The sequence below is a fragment of the Plodia interpunctella genome, chromosome 6 (genome assembly GCF_027563975.2).
Source record: "Plodia interpunctella isolate USDA-ARS_2022_Savannah chromosome 6, ilPloInte3.2, whole genome shotgun sequence".
Lineage (NCBI taxonomy): Eukaryota > Metazoa > Arthropoda > Insecta > Lepidoptera > Pyralidae > Plodia > Plodia interpunctella.
The window spans coordinates 6,698,164-6,718,932 of NC_071299.1; the positions used below are offsets into that span (position 1 = coordinate 6,698,164).

Here is a 20,769-nt window from a genome sequence, read left to right on the forward strand (position 1 = left end):
CGTGCGTGCACTGGCTCTACTACAACTATACATATATATAACGTACTACAAAAATATACGCTTTTAGTAGATCCAAAAAAAGTCCGCGACACTATACATCTATCTTTTATAATTGAGTAACTATAAGGCATTATATATTATAAATATGTAAAAATATAATGTAAATTAAAAAGTGCATTTTGACAATTATTACTTCACAAGCATATTAATCCTTATGATTAAAAGTTATTTCATCATCAATATAATTTCATGAAGATAAATTTTGTCTTTTACAGGACTGTCCTTTGGTCTGATGTATGTAGGATCTGTCAATAGAATTTTTCAGTTCGTGAGGCATCAAAACCGGCTAAGTCGTTTTCGAAATATTCACAATTTTGTAAAATCTCATCAAAATTTATTATATTCGCGAGGTCTACAACTAGTATAGTTAATGAAACCATTTAGACAGTTTGAAATCGAATAATGCTGCGTTCTCGCTATTTCCATTTTGTGCTTTTGGTTTAGGGCAGACGTAAAATCATCTGAATATACTGTGAGCCGACTAGCTCGATGTTTTGTTTTAACAAATTTCGATGTGGGACTAATCAATAGGAAGATTAATTTAGGGTCAGCTACTTCAAAGGAAGACCACCAGATAATTTAAGTGGAAACCAAAGGTTTCAATACACCTGTGCCTAGAATCATTACCGTGAATACGAATTGAAGGAACCCTTTTAGTAACTTCATGATGATTTATCTCTATGTAGTCAAAATCATGAATTAAAAAATCTAGGACAACGGGACCAGAATTCCACATAGCTCCACTGACCCACACAATGGAGACATAAAAAAATGGAGTCTTTGTCTTTATAACAAATCTAAACGTTACACGGATATGAATTAGAAAAAATAAAACAAAGTTACAGTTTAGAAATTGTATGAAAATATAGTCGAAGAACACAAAGAGATAAATAAATTTACATTTTCATGGAAAGTGTGAGCAAAGAATTCTCGAGGATGCGTAAAAGCCATTAAGCTCGGAAAGGCATAAAGTAGGACGTTAACAGCTCCTAATCGCAAAAAATAGATAACAAGACGCGATTGCAGTTTGTCGACCCCACGCCATTACCTTCCACCCTCCAGCCCTTGCACCTGCAGGATCCACATGCGTCTAAGCGCAGCCATCCTGCGGAACCACAGACAAACATTGTAATTAGAATATGGAACTGTTAGGTTTTAGTTAGAAATTATGTACGTTGAAAATTGTGTGACTTCGAAATAGCTTCTTCGAAATAGTTTCTTTGTCATGCTGAATTATTTACTTAAACTATATATAGGGTTATATACCTTAAAGGAATAGAACACAGCAAATATTATAGTCACTTTTCTGCATGCATTCCAACTTACGAATAGATTTTCGTTCCTCTGAGCACACGTCGTCACTAAAACCTACCACTCCTCACATTGTCTATTACAATGTTTGTCTATCGTACATCAATAACAGTACAGCAAATTACATACGCCTGTGCGCAAAAAGTGCATTCGATACCGTATATGGTGTGCAGCAGAGCGTAAATACCATGGCCAGGCTTCGTGACCGATCGTTCTATTTTTTTTCCTCTCGGTTTATGCCTTATTAAAACCAATTTATTCGTTTTCTTGAATACCACGCACGATTTACTTGCATTACTTAGCTTGTTTAATGTTTTCTTTTCATCGTCCGCCATTACACACAATTTGTTGATACTTCCATGCATTTTTCGTCTGTCTGTTTGCAATACTGTAAATACAATAACAATACAATAATAACGACGTAATATTTCATAATGGGACTACTAACGGAAATTTATTTATTTAATCCATCAACATTTCCAAAATGGTTTTCAGAATCTCTTCAGGCAAAATCAACTCGACCCATTTTCACGATTGAGCTGAAATTTCGCAGACATATTTTGCCATTGAATATTATATATTAAGTTATCAAAAATTAATTAATCTTGTAATACCTACATGACATGGTGCAAAATATTAAAACGGGCACACAGTGTTCCATTTATGTTGCCTTTATACCTACCTAACCTATTCGGTACGAACTCAATAGATTAATATTTTTATGTGATGTGTGTAAATATTTTTTAATTCATCTCCGACATGTTTTTTCAGTAAAGAAGCTGTCAAATATCACAATATAGTACCCAAGCAAAAGAACGTTAACGACAATCAAAATGAGCGATATCGTTTAAAGCCCACCTTGTGCTCCTTATTTGTATAATTCTATTCACGTCAAAAATATGTCAAATACAGATACTATTTATGGGCATGGTGGGCGCCCCTCCATTTGGCACCAGCCCAATGTTAAGGTCGTGTTACATAACACGGTCAGTAGACGGCGTGGCGGCGCACACGCAGGGTCGTTGACCGGGGCCCGCGTGGGCGCACAGCCTCTAACTTTGAACCGTGGAATTCGCATACCTCGTCTAATATTTCTGTATGTACTTATAGTACTTGAGCCAAGGTTGTATAGTCTATAGATTTACTTTTTGTGCTTATCTAAGAGTGAAGTAAAGCTTCATTCGGATTGGTATCGGTATTTTTTTCCTTGGTATTCCATAAATAGTTAGATAGTTAATAGGTACTTTTATTTCCAAAGAACCACAGTATACCTATTTCAGAAATGTTATACACTATCTGTGACTTGTTGTAATGAAGTGTGAATTATATAGAAAATAATCCTAAAGTAGGTACACTAGTAACTAGCGCTGCTGTAAGATTTTATGTGCCCACTGAGATGAATTCAATTTTCTTAAAGGGTATGACACCAAACTTTCATTTAAAAATAATTTGATGTACCTATGTTAAATGTTTCATAAGTTTGCAATGAATGAAATAGGAATTTATTTTATAAATGATGCGCACCGAGCTGGCAATTAATTTTGAAATACTCTGCTTCGAAAATTGATTATTAAATTATAATAATTAAATGTGTAGCAAAATGGTCTAGTTCAGGGACAACTAGGGCGTTAACTTATTTATTTTATACGATTAGTACATTGAGTACTACATTTTTACTTTTTATAGCAACCGGCAACTCACGCGAAAATCCTTCTCCGTGCAGTGATTTCCACCTATTTTCGGGGTTCGAATGCTGGAACTTCATATTACCTGCCTTTTTGGGGATTATCCAAATGGACGGGCTTTTCCCAGTGGCTAGGTTTACTTAACGGTTCATAATACGCAGATCCTGTTTACTGGCCACCGCTAACGAGTAATCTGTCTTGCGCTCCTGAAAGGATCTCCAAGGTAAATATAGTGCTACGTTAAAAGGTGTCTAATCCTCTTTAAGTGTGCACAATGAGCTTACGGCGACTGTCTTTTGATATATAACGACGAGATCAATGTGATCAGCTGTACATCTATCTGAGATTACCTCTCAGATAATACCTCATTATTTGCGCATGTCATGGCAAAATGTATTTTCTTATCTAGAGTACGTTACAAACAAAGAAAATATTATAATCCCATTTCAAGAGTCCGAAGTAAAGTTTCTATGTAACAATAAATGAAATTTCCCCATTCTACATTGAAATAGAAGTAAATTTAATTTCCTCTATAAACAAATCCATCTTGAGCATTAATTATGATGGAAATGCAATGGGCATTTGCAGTGACCGTTGGTCGTGCACCGTCTCTGTTTGAAAGAGGAGCGCGTCACGAGGTGGTGCGTCGGTCGGAGGCTGAGCGAGCGCGGCGCAGGCGCCCAGGTGAGTCAGGTGGGCCCGCCCCCAGCGCCCTCCGCGCCTCCGCGCACCTGCCGACTCGCTCAGTCCACCGCCACACGCCGGCCTGGCGACTTGTGCTCCGTGCACGCCGCCACTTTCTCCACACTCTCGCGAGCCCTGCGCGTCGTTTCTCGCTTCACCCGAACGCTCAGTTTCCCGCTCCCTCGCGGCGACCCTGCCCTTTTCCCGTTCCCGACACGAGTTTCGCAACTTTCCGCCGTTCGCGGAACTTGTGCAGTTCCCGCGCTCTCGTCTTTGAGTCCAGGTCAGGCCGGAGTCGGTCGAAATCGTATCGGTAGTCGGCGCGTGGACGTCGAGCACTCGGAAGTCGGCCGCGGATGCGGTCGTAAGAGACGAGTGCGAGGCCTCAAGGAGGCCGCCGGCACGCTGTTCCCGCCGCAGCTTGGGTGCGTGTCCTACGTGACGCCGTGCGCCTGCTGCCCGCCGCTGATCCTGCAGCACCCGCATCCACATCCGCTCCCTCTGCCACTCCAGTTGCCCATCTCACTCCCGCTCCAATCCGTCGATCCTCAAGTCGCTAAACACCAACGGTTGCTGCTCTCTAACATGGTAAGTGACGCCTTTTCTCCAACGACTATTCGACCCATAAGCTACACGAGCATAGAGCACGACGCCGAAAAACTTGAGAGAACTGATCTGATAATAACTCTCTCGACTTTTAATGTATATAGATACGATCGTTCCCTCCACGGAGTGAATAAGGCATGAATATTATCCTGACCGAAACTTTGTTGGCCAAAATAAATAAACATTTATTATTATATAACATTGTCTAATGAAGAGCAGCGTGCAGATAAGCGGACCAAAGTCACGGTTAACTTCGATCGTAACTACGGGGAAGTTGGTCGAGGTTCTCACGCATAAGTTAAGCATATTATCATCTCCGTCGCGAATTTAACTTGGGCTATATCTTTAATGTCCTTAATATCTCTTGAGAACAAGAAAACTAATTGATCTAGTGTTTGTTGATTACACAAATTTACGCCGGTTAATTCTGAGCTTTGGTATATTCTGATGGTAAATATAACTACTATTAACTAGTACGATATTAAAATCATTAACAACTACACAACAACTACAGCATAGTTCCTGCAGTTGGGGAATTAATGGCGGTAGTTTAAACAGGAGCCGTGTTTTGCACAATATCATAAAAAGTTTGTTGTCATTGGAAGCGCAGGTGGAATTATTTAAACGGAACCGCGGGCTCCCAGCTGATCAGATTTGTTGTTCTTACCCGAAACAATGTTTAACTCGCGTCCAACTTCGTCAATGTAAACTTTTAACACAATTTCAGATGCAATCCCAAAAGAAGTTAGGGAAGCGAAAATCGACGGCCGTCGCCAGTCGATAACTAAATCAAGTTTTGTTTACGTTTGGGAAGAGACTGTTATCAGTGAGAGGTGGCGCGAGGCGATGGCCGCCGTGCCGTCTAAGAAAATAAGCGTTGATGACAGAAGTTTGACTTAAATGGAAGTCGTATCAAACTTTTCTCATTAAGACAACTCGTCAAAGGTGTGTTTATGTTATTTTAATACCTACTCGCAAATCTGATTTGCTGTTTGGCTGGCAGAAGCCCTTACATTAATCGTTTTAAGACTGAATCGCGTTCATTTTGCATCTTAATAGGCGACAGTTTCCATCGACACAAACAAATGTCCGTGATAAATGCGTCTAAAGTTAAATTTTCAGTGATTAATCAACGGCAATATTAATAAATTGTATGGACCTTTGCAAGTTGTGCAGTTGCGAAATGGCTTTTGACGTTCTTTGGAAGGTTTTTAATTGAAAAACCCTTTGATACTGTTCAAAGTCACATTTGGGACGCTGGGATGATTGTGATGTGTTTGCTGAAACAATATTATGTTTTCCAAAACATAATATTGATGCTGATCAATATTATGTTTTGGAAGAAAATTATATGAATTAATGCTAAAAATATTAAGCAAAACAAAAAAGGAGTATTAAGTAACAAGACATGGGTGACCCGTATTTGCATACGAGTATATCTCACGTTTTAACCACGAAACCGTAACTAAAGACGAAAAACTGCAATATTTGCGTGTCTTCCGAAAGCGCATTCCGTTTCACGTGCCGGACGTATGAAATGTAACGTTAGAATTTGCATCACGTATCAGATATAGTCGCGACTAAATAACGGCCAGTGTAAGAACGCAGTCGATAGTCTAACTTTTATGGAGATGGAAAATATGCCCGGAATTTTGTAAAATCGCTAGATCTAAAGTTAGAATTAGATCACTTAATAAGATAAGAGTCTTACAACGTTTTATGTCACGTTTTATATATCTAGTGAGTCTCCTGTTATAACCGATGAATACGGCTGTCGCAGCTTAAACTCTTGAAATATCAGCGAAAGAAAGTTTAGTTACGCTTAGCTTACTCCGAAAATAACTTAAACTTACTATTGTACATTTTCGCGATATTTCCACCAAGTTTTACTTCGATTTAAGTCAAGTTGCACGATAGTGAAAATGTAATATGACAGTTCCAACAAAAAGCTTAAATACTTATCTTGTACATTAACCATGATTTATATTATATAAAAAATATAATCAAGTAAATAATCACACAGATTTAGTAAAAGTAAGTTAAATACGAGTACTTACTCAACATTACTACATTTTATAGTAAATACAATTGATGAGCATCAATGAACCAGGTTTATTCGGAAAATAAGATCATTTTCCATCGGAGATCAAATCGCAGCGGTTGTCAAAAAGACTAAGCATAATTAATTAAAAAATCTATTTAAAAAAATGGTTTTAATAAGCAATGATGCCTTCCTTGAGTCTTATGCCGGTTACACATTATCGCCCAACTCACGAACATGACGACGCGAATGTATGAACATTCAGTGATTTGTATGAGAGCTTTTATTTACCGCAAATAAAAACCAGCAAAGTATACCGAATCCGCAAACTTCGGCAAACTGCATTGCGATAATGTATTATAGCTGGCATTACAATTAATATCTCGTGTCAATACAAGACACCCGCGGTACGACGCTAGCTAACGGTATTCATACGCCCAGCGATGCTTTTATACGTATATTATGTATAATTTATGCCCATACCTCCATCTTGTGTACTGTATTCTGTAATCTGCACACCTAGAGATTGAGGATTTGCTCACCGGCGTAATAAAATATAGTCTGTGCCGTGGATAGAAGTGGAATGAAATGTAGTTCGCTTGAGTAGTAAATTTTCTAAGTAGAACGTGGATATACGAATTTTAGAACTATTTACGTTTCACCGAGAAACATGCTCTATTTGTTGTGCGATAAATGTTTCTTTCAGTAACATTTTTACAACGTATGTAAATGATGTAAACTTTTATTTGAAATTAAAATGAAAAGTGTCTGTGTTATTTTGTTACATACGTATCTATTACTGTGATGGTTATCAAAATGTTCATCCTATAATATAGACAAAAACATGCACATTTCATCTCAGTAAAGTAAATAAAACATTTAATAAATGTTTTATTTACTATAAAACATTTAAAGTAAATAAAACATTTAACCAAACAGTTGGCTCGTGCGAGAAACATAATAAATAACTAGTACATCACTCGATCGTACGTTTTCTCCATAATTTCGCTGGAAAGCAGTGCGCGTCCACGCGCGACACATGATACTATGTGCTAATTGCATTCATACATCTAATGAGCGCAAACCCGCGACCAATCAGACGCGAGAGATGTCGCGTGTCGCTACATCGAGTTTCCCTCGCTGATTTTAGATGTTTTCCAATTTTAAATTCGTTCGAGACTATAGAACAGTTTTCTGCCGATATATTTATTTTATTTGTTCATTGACTATAAATTTGGTGAATACTTAAGAATAATCTAGTAATGTAGCATTTTTAGAACTTTGTGATTGACGATTATATATAACCATTGTCATATATTTAACATTTACAACTATTAACTTTGATACGTCACGGCTAGTCATTACATCTACTTTTACGTTTTAAAACAACAATAATAATTTCATCTTCTTCCCCACGAAAAGATTAATATCGAACCTTAAGGTATGGAAATGGGAAAAAGTGGTCTTTTGAATTATTATCCATTAGCGAGCCATCCCCAACTTCATTCAGTAATAACAATAAGATTCCAGTAAATCACAGTTCCTTGGGGAATCCCCGGTTTTCGGGAATGGGATTGGCTCGGCCGTTTTATACGCGTTATCATTCTTAAGACAAAACTTTTTGAAGTTGGATATTACCTGCCGTGGATGTGCTATCACAAATATTTACTTGAATATAAACGTAGTTTGTAAAGAAAATTAATTGTTCCTTTTACATACGGTAGAGGCGGTTGTTCATTTTCCTTAAGAAAAATGTATTTGCGACGGTAACCTTTCATGTTGAAAAAAATATAATTATTTTCGGCTAAATGTTTGCGAAGATACAACATTCTATGATGTTTTCAAGTGAATTGTTATTTTATTTTAGGGCTAACTCGCATTCATATAACTATCATCAACATATACCATAACTGTAAGTGCACGGCAAGCTGGCGGCTAACCTACGACGCCCTAACAGTAAATATTAATAACATAAGAGTTCTTGAAATTACCACTGGTCATTTTTATGGGCTTATAAAAAACGAGACTCTACGAGGGGCCACGGTGCGTCACACGACGCTGAGAAAATTTGTTTAACTATTTTCGTTACTCTCATGTCATGAGCAAAAGCGATTCAGAGAAACAAATCGATGTAAATTTAGAACGTCTTTCCAAGGCGCGCAAGGATTTTTCTGAAGTCTACGATTATGTTAATTACTTAATAATATCATAATCATCAAAACGATGCAATCGATGAAAGCTATAACATGTCTCCTTCTTGACACCTTTTGTCACTAAATGTTGTACCATATTTTATGCGAAAAAATGTTTTATTCTATTTACTTTGTGGGGTTTTGTCATTTCACATAATATTCTCTTCCTATTCTCTAATCCAATCCATCCACTCTCTTCCTCTCTCCTTCTGTTATTACCTTACCTTCCCAAACATGTATTTGCATTTCATTTTGGGTGTTCAGAATCTTGAGTAGGCAGACAATCTCTGGTCATGCAAATAGTACTTCTGCTTGTGTTTTGAACCAAACCATAAATAATATAAGGTCATCGTGCCGACTTGCGAACCGGAACGCCCATAGATTCAAGTGTCGACGCCAAAAAACAGGTTGCGTCGCTATTTGTTGAATCTTTTGTTACTATTATCATCTGTCCACACAGATTTATCTATATTATCTACTAGCTGCGCCCCGCTTCCATGGGGATTTCGGGACCTTACATACATACACACATATCCTCACAAACTTTCGTATTTATAATATTAGTAGGATAGCTGTCCCAAAAACTACAAATTTCATTGACGTTAATTAGAAATTAACATTATTTTGTTCCTCGAAATTATTTTTTTGTTCTAATAATATCGAAGCTAAACTAATTATCGAGGTATCAACATTACAATAAAACCTGTAAGACATTTTCGCTACAATTTAAGTTCGAAGGGCGTGAAAGAATTAAAAGGAAAATTGAGCATGGCTCTTGGGTCCACTCCCAACCCTAATCGCTTAATTTTCACTCGATAAAAAAGACTTTATCTTTTTTGTACGCTCTGATTGATTAACAAAACGAGGTTTGGCTATGATTAATAAATTCAGTGTTATCTGTTACTTTCCATTTTTCAGTGCTGATTTCGGACTGAATTCTTAGAAAAATCATTCGTTATAAAATTTAACTTAAGTGATAAATGGTATTTATTACAGACTAGATGTTGCCCGGGGATGTTGCTCGCGTGTGAATTTATAGATGAAATGCCTATAGCAATCTTGGATAATCATTTCTAATTGGTGAAAGAATTTTTGAAATTGGTTCGGTAGTTTCTGGGGTTACTCAAACATACCAACTCACAAACGGTGATCTTATATTATAATAGTATAGATTAAACAAATATACATAAATTTCGGTACCGAGTAATCTATATTAAAGTAAATGCACACATATGTATACACTCACTTCGTGTGCAATAATATAAATACACAACAGCTTAAAGATGGCATGTATTAGAAGCGCAACTAACAGATTTTCAGCAATACATTGAATATTGGAGGCAATAACTTAGAACAGATATTAAACGCGCTACCTTTTACCTCGGACGTTGCGGGCCGTGTTTCAACGACCTGTGGTCTCTGAGCGACTGAAAAGGTACGTGCGCGTTTTATACCTATTTTAAGTTGAATGATACGCGAAAGACTAATATTAGTTACTGAAGGCAACTATCATAACATATGTTTTCTTGTTCGGTTGTTAAAAATCTGTCGTAATGACCGGTTCCAAAATGTAGTAATTTCGTTACGGTCTCGTCGGTTGTATTTTGTGCGAGAACTCTATAAAAACAATATGGAAAACGTTGACCCCGCGCGCATACTCATACATACTCACTAGAGTACTAAGCTGCTCTTCTCTCTAATCATACTTAAATAACTTTGTTCTCACATTACACTGTTATCTGGTCGAGTTTTATCGCTGATCAGTATTTTTTTATTTTGTTTGGATATCTGGTTACTTAAACACCTTATAATACAACACCAAAAAAATGTAATCAAAGAAAATAATACTTTGTTTTATTTGCCGTTTTGTCTATAAAACTAAGAATAAAGAAAACAATATAATAATTTCTAGGTATCACAGTATTTCGAGGTAATCAAGCTTTGAACATGAAGAAATCTTTTCATTCTCTGTCATTCGTAAGGTATATATAATGTAATAACTTCTAGGCACTCATGAACCGATTGTGAAATAAAGTTTGTAGTCCTCTTGTTGACATTCAACAAGAAACAACTTTATAGAAAAACATATTTTATACGCGATCTTCTCTGGTCTTACGTTTCCGGGAGATGTAGGAGAATACTGCATGGACTCCGTAGTTTATTCATGTTTTCTTTTCGAGTGTGTTAATAGCTAACAGTTCAGATTTATTTCAAGTCGCCTAAAGGCTTCTGACATTCGTCTTCGCCTCCATAGATTAGTTTACCTCCTTTGTGTTATTGGAATAAGGACTGTCATTATGCGACTTCCAAGCTTCGTAGCAGATCTGGGATAAAAGGAGATCAGTGAATATGCCACCCGCTTCTCCTACTCAGCAAAAATCCAACAAGGGAAAGATCTGATAAGATATTTATCGCATATGTGTTTGTTTCGAACTGTCTACTTCAAGACGTTTACGTACGATTCTACGAATAATCCTGCTATGAAGCTAATTGGGACCTGTAAAGCTGTGTTCCTCGTTAAGGATAAAGATGTAGTAATGTTTCTGCTCTTTAGTATGAAACTGGGTCTATCCTAAAAACTTACAGAATCTTGGTGAGTAATTAACAATACACACAATGCGAGATAAAAGTTGTTCACGGGGCTTTTAAATCTTGTTCGTAGGCTCTTTCTCTACATCTGAACTCTCAGCCGTAAGTCCCTTTTTTCTTCTCAACTTCACAGTCTTCGGAAGCCTTAATTGACTGCGATTTTTGGCACGACTATAATATAGACTACTTTTATGAAACAAAATAGACGAAAAAACATGTCATTCGTTATAACCGCAATAGTTAAATACACCAGTTAACGAATTTTTCTTCCTAATTACTTGGTGTCGGGCGTCTGTGCAGAATGCCTGGCCGGACAAAGGACTGGGACGTTCATTAATAGGATCTTTCTAACTGCTATTTCCGTGAATAAAACTGGGACCGGAATTATTAATATCGGGTATTCATCCCTGCTTTAACAGTCACAATTTGTTTGTTTGTTTTTGTAACCCTCGTTGGGCTTTGATGTTCTTGCTTTACGCTTATAATGAATCGCAAAAATAGTATTTGTTTTTATCTCATCTGTTTTTCAAAGGGAGTTTGTGACTGGGTATAAAATACCGCTCCGATTTATGTTCCAAAGCATGTTTAATTGCTTGTCGAATAGTAATATCACCGAAAACAAGATGGCGAATCATGGGAATATTAAATCTCTCAGTGAGAATACATTTATAGTAACTAAGTACTTTTTCTAAAAATTTCGTTTTGGTCTCATATTTTTGAAAATTCTACTTCAAAAAGTACGATCAAAAATTTTTTTCAAAACGGTCTCAATTAATTTACCGGGCAAGCAAGCCCCGCTATTACATCTTTCTGTGCGATAAAAACGTCAGTGCAAGGAAAGCATAAAAAGTTCTTCTGTCTCCTTACTATGCAGGTAATGAAAAAATATAGCACGGTCAACGGCGAAGCTCTTGCTATAAGCTTATTAAGAATACTGCCTTTTGCGTTTATTTAAAAAATGACTGGTTTCGGTGTGCTTTTGTATATTTTATGAAAATAATGATATTGAGAATTTAACAACGGCCTAAAATGGTGGGGCTTATAGACGGTGGAATGATGAAAGAACAACAGGAAGCCGTAATAAGTACTGCCTTGTTTAGCGTCCGCGAGATACGATAGAAATAATTTGGATCACATTTTGTATATATTGTTATATCATTTTCAGGTTTTTTCATTTCTTATTAAGCTATTTTATTATGCGTACGGGATTGTCAAATAGGCGGAAGATAGATATTAACTGATCATAAAACTAATTTGATAAATATACTTTATTTTCTATTTTAGATTTGTGTAATTTAATTCATGGTAAAAAAAAAATATACATTTCACTAAACTATTGAATGCGCGTTTGAAATCCTACAAATCCCAATAAAATCAAGGAAAAATTCTCGTATACATTCAAATGGTGGCCATTAACGGCAATATTGCTTTACGATAGCAATAACGATTGCAGTAGATATCTAAACTATACCGCGGAATAGGAACACACTTCGCGACGGAAACAATATTTAGGCATTTTTCCATTTTTAAGGGCCAAATGCTCAAAGTTCAGTTCTCTAATTCAGACAAGATTCTGGTAAATATAATAAACGACAAATAAACAGTTATCAAATACTATATGTGTTAGAAGGACCTGACAAAAGCGAAACCTGACACAACCTGAAAAAATGAGGCTTAATTTTAATTAATTGTTTAGCCATTCAATTAATAACTTATAGACTAAGAATGAAATTATTTACTCGTATTAAATGTTTTCCACAGAATATTATGCCACGGAGTTTTAGGAACATCCAAAATTGCATTATTATATACAAAGAAAAGATTGATTTCTTTTACAACTTTTGTCCGGAACCCTTCCTCCCGATGGGTGACCAGACTTAGCCGGTTTCTTTCTGACATTGCTATACTACGATGACATGACAAATGTTACTCACCTTTTGCTCTATACCTCTGAAAGGGCCTTTGATAGAATTCTGAGACTTTTCTTACGAATGAATAGTATTTGCGCGAACCTTTTTAACTGATTGAATACTGCCCCGGTCGTATATTAGTTTCGTGTTACTCGAGTTGATTTCTGCGGTAAGAAAGTTCAAATTGTTTTTCCGAATATAGGGCAAGCGTCTCGATTTTCTGACAGCGGAATAATTTTTTGGCATTCTTTATACAGTTCGGTTGACGGTTATTTTGTATGTAGCTGTAGTCCACCTATACCATTGTACCCAGTGTATTCCTTTTCTGAACGAAGCCAATGCGAGTCATATGCTAATAACAAATTAAAGGCGTAATACCAAATTATGAAAAATGTTTGTTCACACTTTGACGCATTACTGGGATAGTTGCACAGCGCGTGATTTAAGACCAGCTTGCAGCATTAAACTTAGAAATTCCAACGAAATACCATAAATCTCTGCAACATAAAATATCGGTTTTGTGCAAAATTTGAACTTTCATTTTCTCGTGGCTATCGTTTTGTTGTTAACCTTCTCGCGGCCATAATTCAAGAACTATGCCGCAGTAGTACGGGAATAGCCGCAAAACAAACAGACACCTTGGACTTGCTTTCGATACTCGGCCATTTTTAATTCTGATTTTGAAATACGTTTTATTCTCCTGCTCTTGGCTTATCTTGTGTCTATTTATTTTTGTATGTATTTCACCCTTCTAGTGTTAGAATTTAATAACATCTATAGTGCTTTGCATAGACCGACCCTATTTGCAAAATTTCAAGTTACCTCTATTTTATTCAATCGCCGTTATAAATTTTAATGTAACATGTTTTAGTTCAATAATCCGTACATATTATAAAAATGTACCCCTGTCGCGTCTGTCTAACTTGAATAATCAGTATGATTTTATTAAATGTGAATCTAATTAACCAGTATGCTTTAGTTTTATTAAAACAATACGGTTATTAAAGCTCTGAGAGGTGCAAATATAGTCTAGAGAAGTATTTGTGAAATGGTCGTTTGAAGCAGAATAGCCTCGGCATAGTGTACATTCAGCAGGTATCTAGACAAAGACTATTTAGATACGAACAATTGTAGGTATGTATGACACGTACTGAAATAATAATTTTCTCTTATAGAAAAAAGATAACACTTTTCACTCGTTTTAAAATCATAATAATACGTAAACGTTATTGACTTTGAGGTATATTATTTTAAGTTACATGTATAATACATGTTTTTATGTGTGTATACTTTAGTTCATATGTATTGGGTTGTATATTCTATTGTTATTATGCTTTATATATTAGTATTGATATTTATTTATAGAAAGTGAAAACATTAGTTACTTTACAATGGCTATGAAAAAATCTTTGAGGGGGTTGCACCGTCAATTTTAACGTTAACTTCAACTTTTGCCTAAATGTCAGCGGCATGCCGGGTTAAATAACGTTTTAAATAACACAATTTGACGGTGCAACTCACCCTTTAACTCTATTGGTAAGATAATTAGATTTATTACATATTAAGATTTAGTACTTTATGAATGTGCGTTGTAATATAAATAAGTTTTATAAAATAAGATATTGTTAAAGCGACGCCACTTTATGTGTATTTTTAGGTTATTTTACGCTGCTTTCGCATAAATAAAAACGAAACCCAGAGAGATGAGCACAGTAGGTATGTGTTTCGAAAAGAATTTAATACCGGAGTTGCGAATGCGCTACATTCCGAAATGTCCCAACTTTATACTGCATGTTAATCAATATGTGCTAATGGAAACTGCTCCGAACTGAAAAACGTTTGGCATTCCTTTTGAAAATCACTGGCATGTTTTCAACCAATGTCTAGAAAACACTGACAGGCTTGAAACAAGCGATGACACTTTGTTTTATGTTGTAGTAGAGTTTTTATAATTGAATACGCAATGAAAGTTGGAAGGTATAATAAAAAAAAAGACTGAACAGACACTTGAAAACGTAGCTTATTATACGTTTTACAAGTTTAAGAAGCGCAATTCCTGCGCAACTTTAATTTTACAATGTAATGAATATATTACATTGGACTATCTATATCCAGAATATATTCTACATTGATATGTAAAACACTTTTAGATCAAAATCAGTAAAACCGTGACATAATATATGCAAAACATAGCACAGAGCACACGGAGCAAAAAGTATGGATACACCCATAATAGTCCGCTGAAAGCTCTTTCCATGAGGCTTTTAAGCGCTTATCTTGGAAATGATAGCCGTGGCCGAGCGCTGAAAGGCTGTGACGGTAATTTGCCTACATTAGGATAGGCCAATCGACACACTGCTAAACATTTTTCACTTTGTGAAAAAAAACGTTTGTAGTACATTTTGTACGTGACATCTTGAATGTCGATTTATGATTTTGGTGTTTATTTTTTACAATATCTTTAACCGAAGCTCAAATTTTCTTAACACATTCAGTTTAAATGACAGCACATTATTATAATATGCATGACCTGATGGTGCACCTAGGAACGGCTTCACATGTACATTGAATTTAATAAGATCTCTCTAACAACAATATACGCTTGTGTCACAAATGTCATTTTTGTAAAAAACTTATTTATCTTTCCACTGCCAAACATTATATCGAGTGCTCTGGGAATTAAAACAAAACTCCATAGCCGTGACATTCTTGAGTATGCAGTTTTTAACAGGTCTTTTTTCACGTTTTAAAACTTGAAACACTATTAATCGTTGTTTATTTTGATGCAATATCCTGCCAATTAAATTGAATTCTACAAGACTGAAGTTATTTTTGTAAAATTTTGTTGGTGGTCTGGAGAATCACTATTACTAATTTGAATGCAACATTATAATTCTAAATTCTAATCACTAGTTAAAAAACTGTTTTTTTTTTTTCACGCGACTGAGAAAGGAAATCTCAAGTCTAACATTATACTTGAGGCAAAAGACAATTTCGAGAACGCCTTCAATTATTTCCACTATAGCGTAGAAGTGAGGAATGCGGTCTAGAGGAGAAGTGGTCGGTCGATAGATTCCTCGTAACGTCGGACTGGACTATAAAAACCGTGCACGTGGGTGTAGTGATACGATAGGTACACGCTTAGCAGCCGGCACAGAAATAACCACGCCTTATAATATAAACAATTCACAAAAATAACAATTAACAACGTTTTCTATTAACTCCGTTTATTCAGGGAACTCCAAAGCGTTACGTCGTTGTATGCGTACGCAAAGAAGTCGGCAAATTTTAAAGAAATAAGGCAATGTTAGCACAACCTAATAATCTTAATGCATTAGATTACAAAGGGCTCAACGAGGGAGAGTAACGGGCGGAGTTTCCTTTTTTTATTTTGCTTCATAATATTAGATTTTTATGATTATTTTAAAAAGGCGAAGGGTCGTGGCTACACGTCACAGGATGCCTTGAGATTTATCAGGTTGGCGTGTGATACTCGAACAATGCGATTCTTTGTTCGCGTCTTCGCTAGACGAGAGGTAGTTGGATTGAGAGGGGAGGCTGGTAGGTCGGTGGGGGGAGGAGTGTACGACTGTACGTACTTGCAGTGCAATGCCGCTGCACTTGCCCTGGTCAGGAAGCGCGGCGGAATGCCGTCAGGCGCGTTTGTACCACCGCGCAGGGGGGAGACAGGCGGGGTAAGCGAGGGCAATGTACGCGGCGCCGGCGCAGCTCTGCCTCCCATTCAGTACTCCGGTGATGCTGCGTTTATTTCCTATTTGTAATGTTAGACGCTTTTTCAAACGCGCCCTTTCGATTCGCTGCGGTTTGGCCGGATGTCATTGTGCGTTGGTGTCCGTTCGCGCGCTCTTGATGGACATATGTCTTACAAGTTTTTAATACTATAAAACACATACATATTTCATAGTTTGGGTAAACTAGGTTTAGGTGTGCACATTTCTGGACATTGTCACTTGCTCATTTGAAAATATGTACGAACAAAACAATTGTAAAAACTATATGTCTATCTATTACTGTAAGAAAAAACTTAAAAGTTTTATTGTAGGAAACCACACATAAAGTAGATATTAAGGTATGCCAACAATTATTAAAAATCTTACTCAAAGTATGCTAAAACTAACCTAGCAGCCACTTTCTGTGTTTGTTAACTATAAAAGACTCGATCTGACCTTGCAAAGTTAATTAGGTTACCTTATCCGTGGTTACGTTTATAAAAGTAACTAAAAGTTAGCGATAGGAGCGTTCGTCACTCGTCAAACCTATTCGAGCACGCAATGATGTGCCGGCATCGTTTTGAGCTGTCCGAGCTGCGACCAAACTGGACAAGAACAGAGAAAAAATTTAGAAAATTGTGTTCATTTTCGTGAAAACGATACAAAAACTACTTCAGTGGTAACACTAGCGTAGTTAGTTCGTAAATTAATATATTACTACCTCTACAAGTAGAAAAACACGTACATATTACTCGTACATTTGTTATGCCTGCTACTTGCTCATTTTATTATATGTGTGTCTCCGCCATATACGAGTAGTAGATACACAACACCGGCAAAATTTCAATAACTAGATCTTTCACTAAAATTGTGCTATTTCGATTTCTAATGCTTTCGAAACAAATTTTGAACTATTCTGATAAAGATGATGGACGAGTAGGTAGGTATTTAAGTATTAATCCCTTTTGAAAAAAATATAAATTTTTATGTATCTATTTGAGGACGTACCATTCTACGCTTAATTTTGTTAATAATATTGGAAATTTCTGTGCTGTCGTTACTTTTTTGAGCCGCAATTTCTCTGTACACATTTGAGCACCACCCATCGGAATGTAGTGGTTATATGCACACCACTCGTAGGGATTACCCACTGGTGGGATCCGATTAATTAGCGATAGCTCTGAGGCTAGCGGTTCGTTTCCGATGGAACCTATACCGAATGCTGAGGTCCCGAGTAACTTTGATTTGGTTTGGTTTTCTCAAGTTTAATTCTTTACTCAACCTGAATAAAGATTTTTCTTTTGATAGATGTACTTTCTGTCAGATATGCTATTAAAGTCTTTGTAAATTCAATCAATTTAACTTTTGTTTATTTTCTTTTCTTGGCACCGAAAACCTTATTTAAAGTAATTCATAATTTTTGGTACTATGCTCATAAATAAACCCCGAGAGTTTGAAATTTCGAATGCTATCAGATATTAAACGTATAAAAATAATAATAATATGAATATGAAAATATTTACTTGACATCTTTTATACGAAAAGTTACGTGAATAAATACTGACGTCATGTGTGTGACTTCGGCTGTCAACAGAATATCATGTCGAGAATTTTATTAATGAAATGTTTCTTTGTTTGCAGGTACGTGGGTGTTGTTAGAGAAAGTTCACGTATATTTCATTCCTTTAAAACTGCGTAAGTAGCGGATTTATTTTATTTTGCTTATGTAATTCTAATCTATTTTCATTTGCCCATTATTTCGCATGCCCCGGCTCAGTTACCAAGTTTACTCACTGAATGGTTTTTAAATCAAATAATAATTAAAATGATCAATATTTTTAGGCTATTCTGTTTTTGTGTACTATTTTAATTTTAGGACCCAATTTAAAGGACGCCTCGGAGAGTTTTCAAATTGATTGGTAGGTGCTGAGAAATATTGTTGCTTTCAGGTGTGGTTGGGATACGCCTTTCATGCTTCTTTTTCTATAACAAGTCGACGACTTTGAAAACCCACCTTCATAAATGTTGTATTTGAAACTTCGACTGTTCGGTGTATTTTGAGCCCCTGCCGCAGCCGTTTTTATAAATAAAAATGTATGAAAAATATTTATAATGCCGTTAAATACTTCGGGTGCCATTTGTTCACCGCCCAAGGTGACATAAATCTTTTTATTTCATTCTTCTACATTTTGTATATCAGCTTAATATTTTGCAACTCTTGATTCATTAGTTGCTGTCTCACTCATTTTTCATTCTTTTTTGATTTTTTTTATAAATAGCGCAGATCTGTTAGTTTCACCTTAATGGCTGTCTTCGTGAGTACCCCAAGATACTGCAAGTTCCACGAAACGTCAAAACTTGGCGCAAACTGCCATTTTTCAACGTCTGTAATTTCTTAGTTAGGTTGAAACAGTGCACTTCATTAATATTGCAGTGCCGTAACTGGATTTAATGTCACCTAGTGTCATATCAGGGTTGTCACCTCTTAAAAATCGGTTGCGTCTGTTTCGCTCTTCCTATCTCTGTATCTCTAAATATCACGTATTAGATTCTGTAAATGTGTTTCGAACTAACTTTTCCACCGCCCGAAAGTCGGCCCGCCGTCCATTGCCACAAACTTCACTGCATCGATTTCAGCGAATCGTCCAATCACAGATGGCACTTCAAAAAATACTATGTTTAAATATGTAGATTGTGAAAGCATGAAAATAGTCTACAGATGAACTTTATGAATTGTTATTTGTAATTTCATTCGAGCACTGTGCACAGTCTTACTGACCAAGTGCCCACCATAACCTTTATTTCCAAACTTTTGCCAGACTCATTTCCACCGTTTGACCTGGAAAGAAAAGTTCGCCGGTGTCAACCCTAGTTGCAAGTTGCGTTTGAATAGCTGTGTCTAGAATCGGTGTGATTATACGCGAGAGCTCTGAATGGGGTTGGACAAACAGAAAGGCTTTTAGAAAGCCCTTTAGGTCTCAGGTGGCACTGGGATCGATGTGTATCCGAACGCATTTATTACCACTGTCATATACTGAGTAACTTTGAATATTTTTGGTTGTTTTTAGAAATTTATCGGATGATGTATTGTTTGTGGTAGATAAGAGTTTAAAAAAGTTATTTTTGAAATAATCGTCTTTGAAGTTTACTTTAATTTCATTGAAAGAAAGAAATAAATCATTTAATCGGCAAATACACTGGAGCGACAATTCTTTTTAAATCGGACATCAAAAGTATTTAAAAGGTTTTCAATAATATTTTTAATTTGATATTTTTTAAAACAGAACATTTTTCATTATTATACTTAGAACAATGTTCGATTTCAATATAAACATACATTAGTCCTCGTCGAAACCGTTCATGTACAGAGAACTGCGTGTCAAGTTACCCTGTAAGGAACTGCCTAATATGCTGAATTAGGGTACCTAATATCTGTCGACCGTATGTACCATAAAATGTTTAAGACCCCCATTCACTACACTAAACAGCATTTGATCCAGAAATGAAAATCGTGTTGTGAATTACAGCATGAGATCAAATTATCGGCATAATTAGACCGACCTGAATCTGGTACTAATCTCCTTACATACATACACGTGCGCATCTACAGTTAATAGTATATAGGTAGATATGTTACTTAGTACAGGACTGTCTATTTGCCCTTAAATTCTGTAATAACTCTTTCTTATCTCTGCATGTTCCCGTTTTGTTTGCGACTGTGACGCCGCGAATCCGGGGCTCACCGTAAAAAACCTTAAAATTTTGAAGATTTGTCTGAGATTTAATTTACATTGGCTATTTTTGCGGGGGGATCAAAACAAATCTGCAACTAAGACATTAAACAAAGATAAATTCTAAGCGGAGAACACGTAGTTTTATTACCCGTACAAGCTTGATGACGCGTGCGTTTCGCTTTTGTTTTAGCGGAGGAGTAAGCTTAGCTATGGCCTCTCCATTCCA

At 36.3% G+C, this 20,769-nt stretch overlaps 1 protein-coding gene across 10 annotated transcripts in view; it reads left to right on the forward strand.

Moving 5' to 3' along the window:
• The window catches only part of heph (hephaestus), a 359,023-nt gene that overhangs the window by 187,115 nt on the left and 151,139 nt on the right, over positions 1 to 20,769 (forward strand). For 4 of the 10 annotated variants that reach the window (XM_053746132.2, XM_053746135.2, XM_053746136.2 and 1 more), the window contains exon 1: positions 3,778 to 4,328. The exons of 3 other annotated variants lie outside the window; for them this stretch is intronic. In XM_053746132.2, the coding sequence (XP_053602107.1) occupies positions 4,326 to 4,328 (3 nt within the window). In that variant the 5' untranslated portion in view covers positions 3,778 to 4,325. Of the gene's footprint in view, positions 1 to 3,776; positions 4,329 to 18,450; positions 18,505 to 20,769 lie in introns of those variants that run through there. 3 more of the 10 variants (XM_053746140.2, XM_053746141.2, XM_053746145.2) reach the window with 1 other exon arrangement.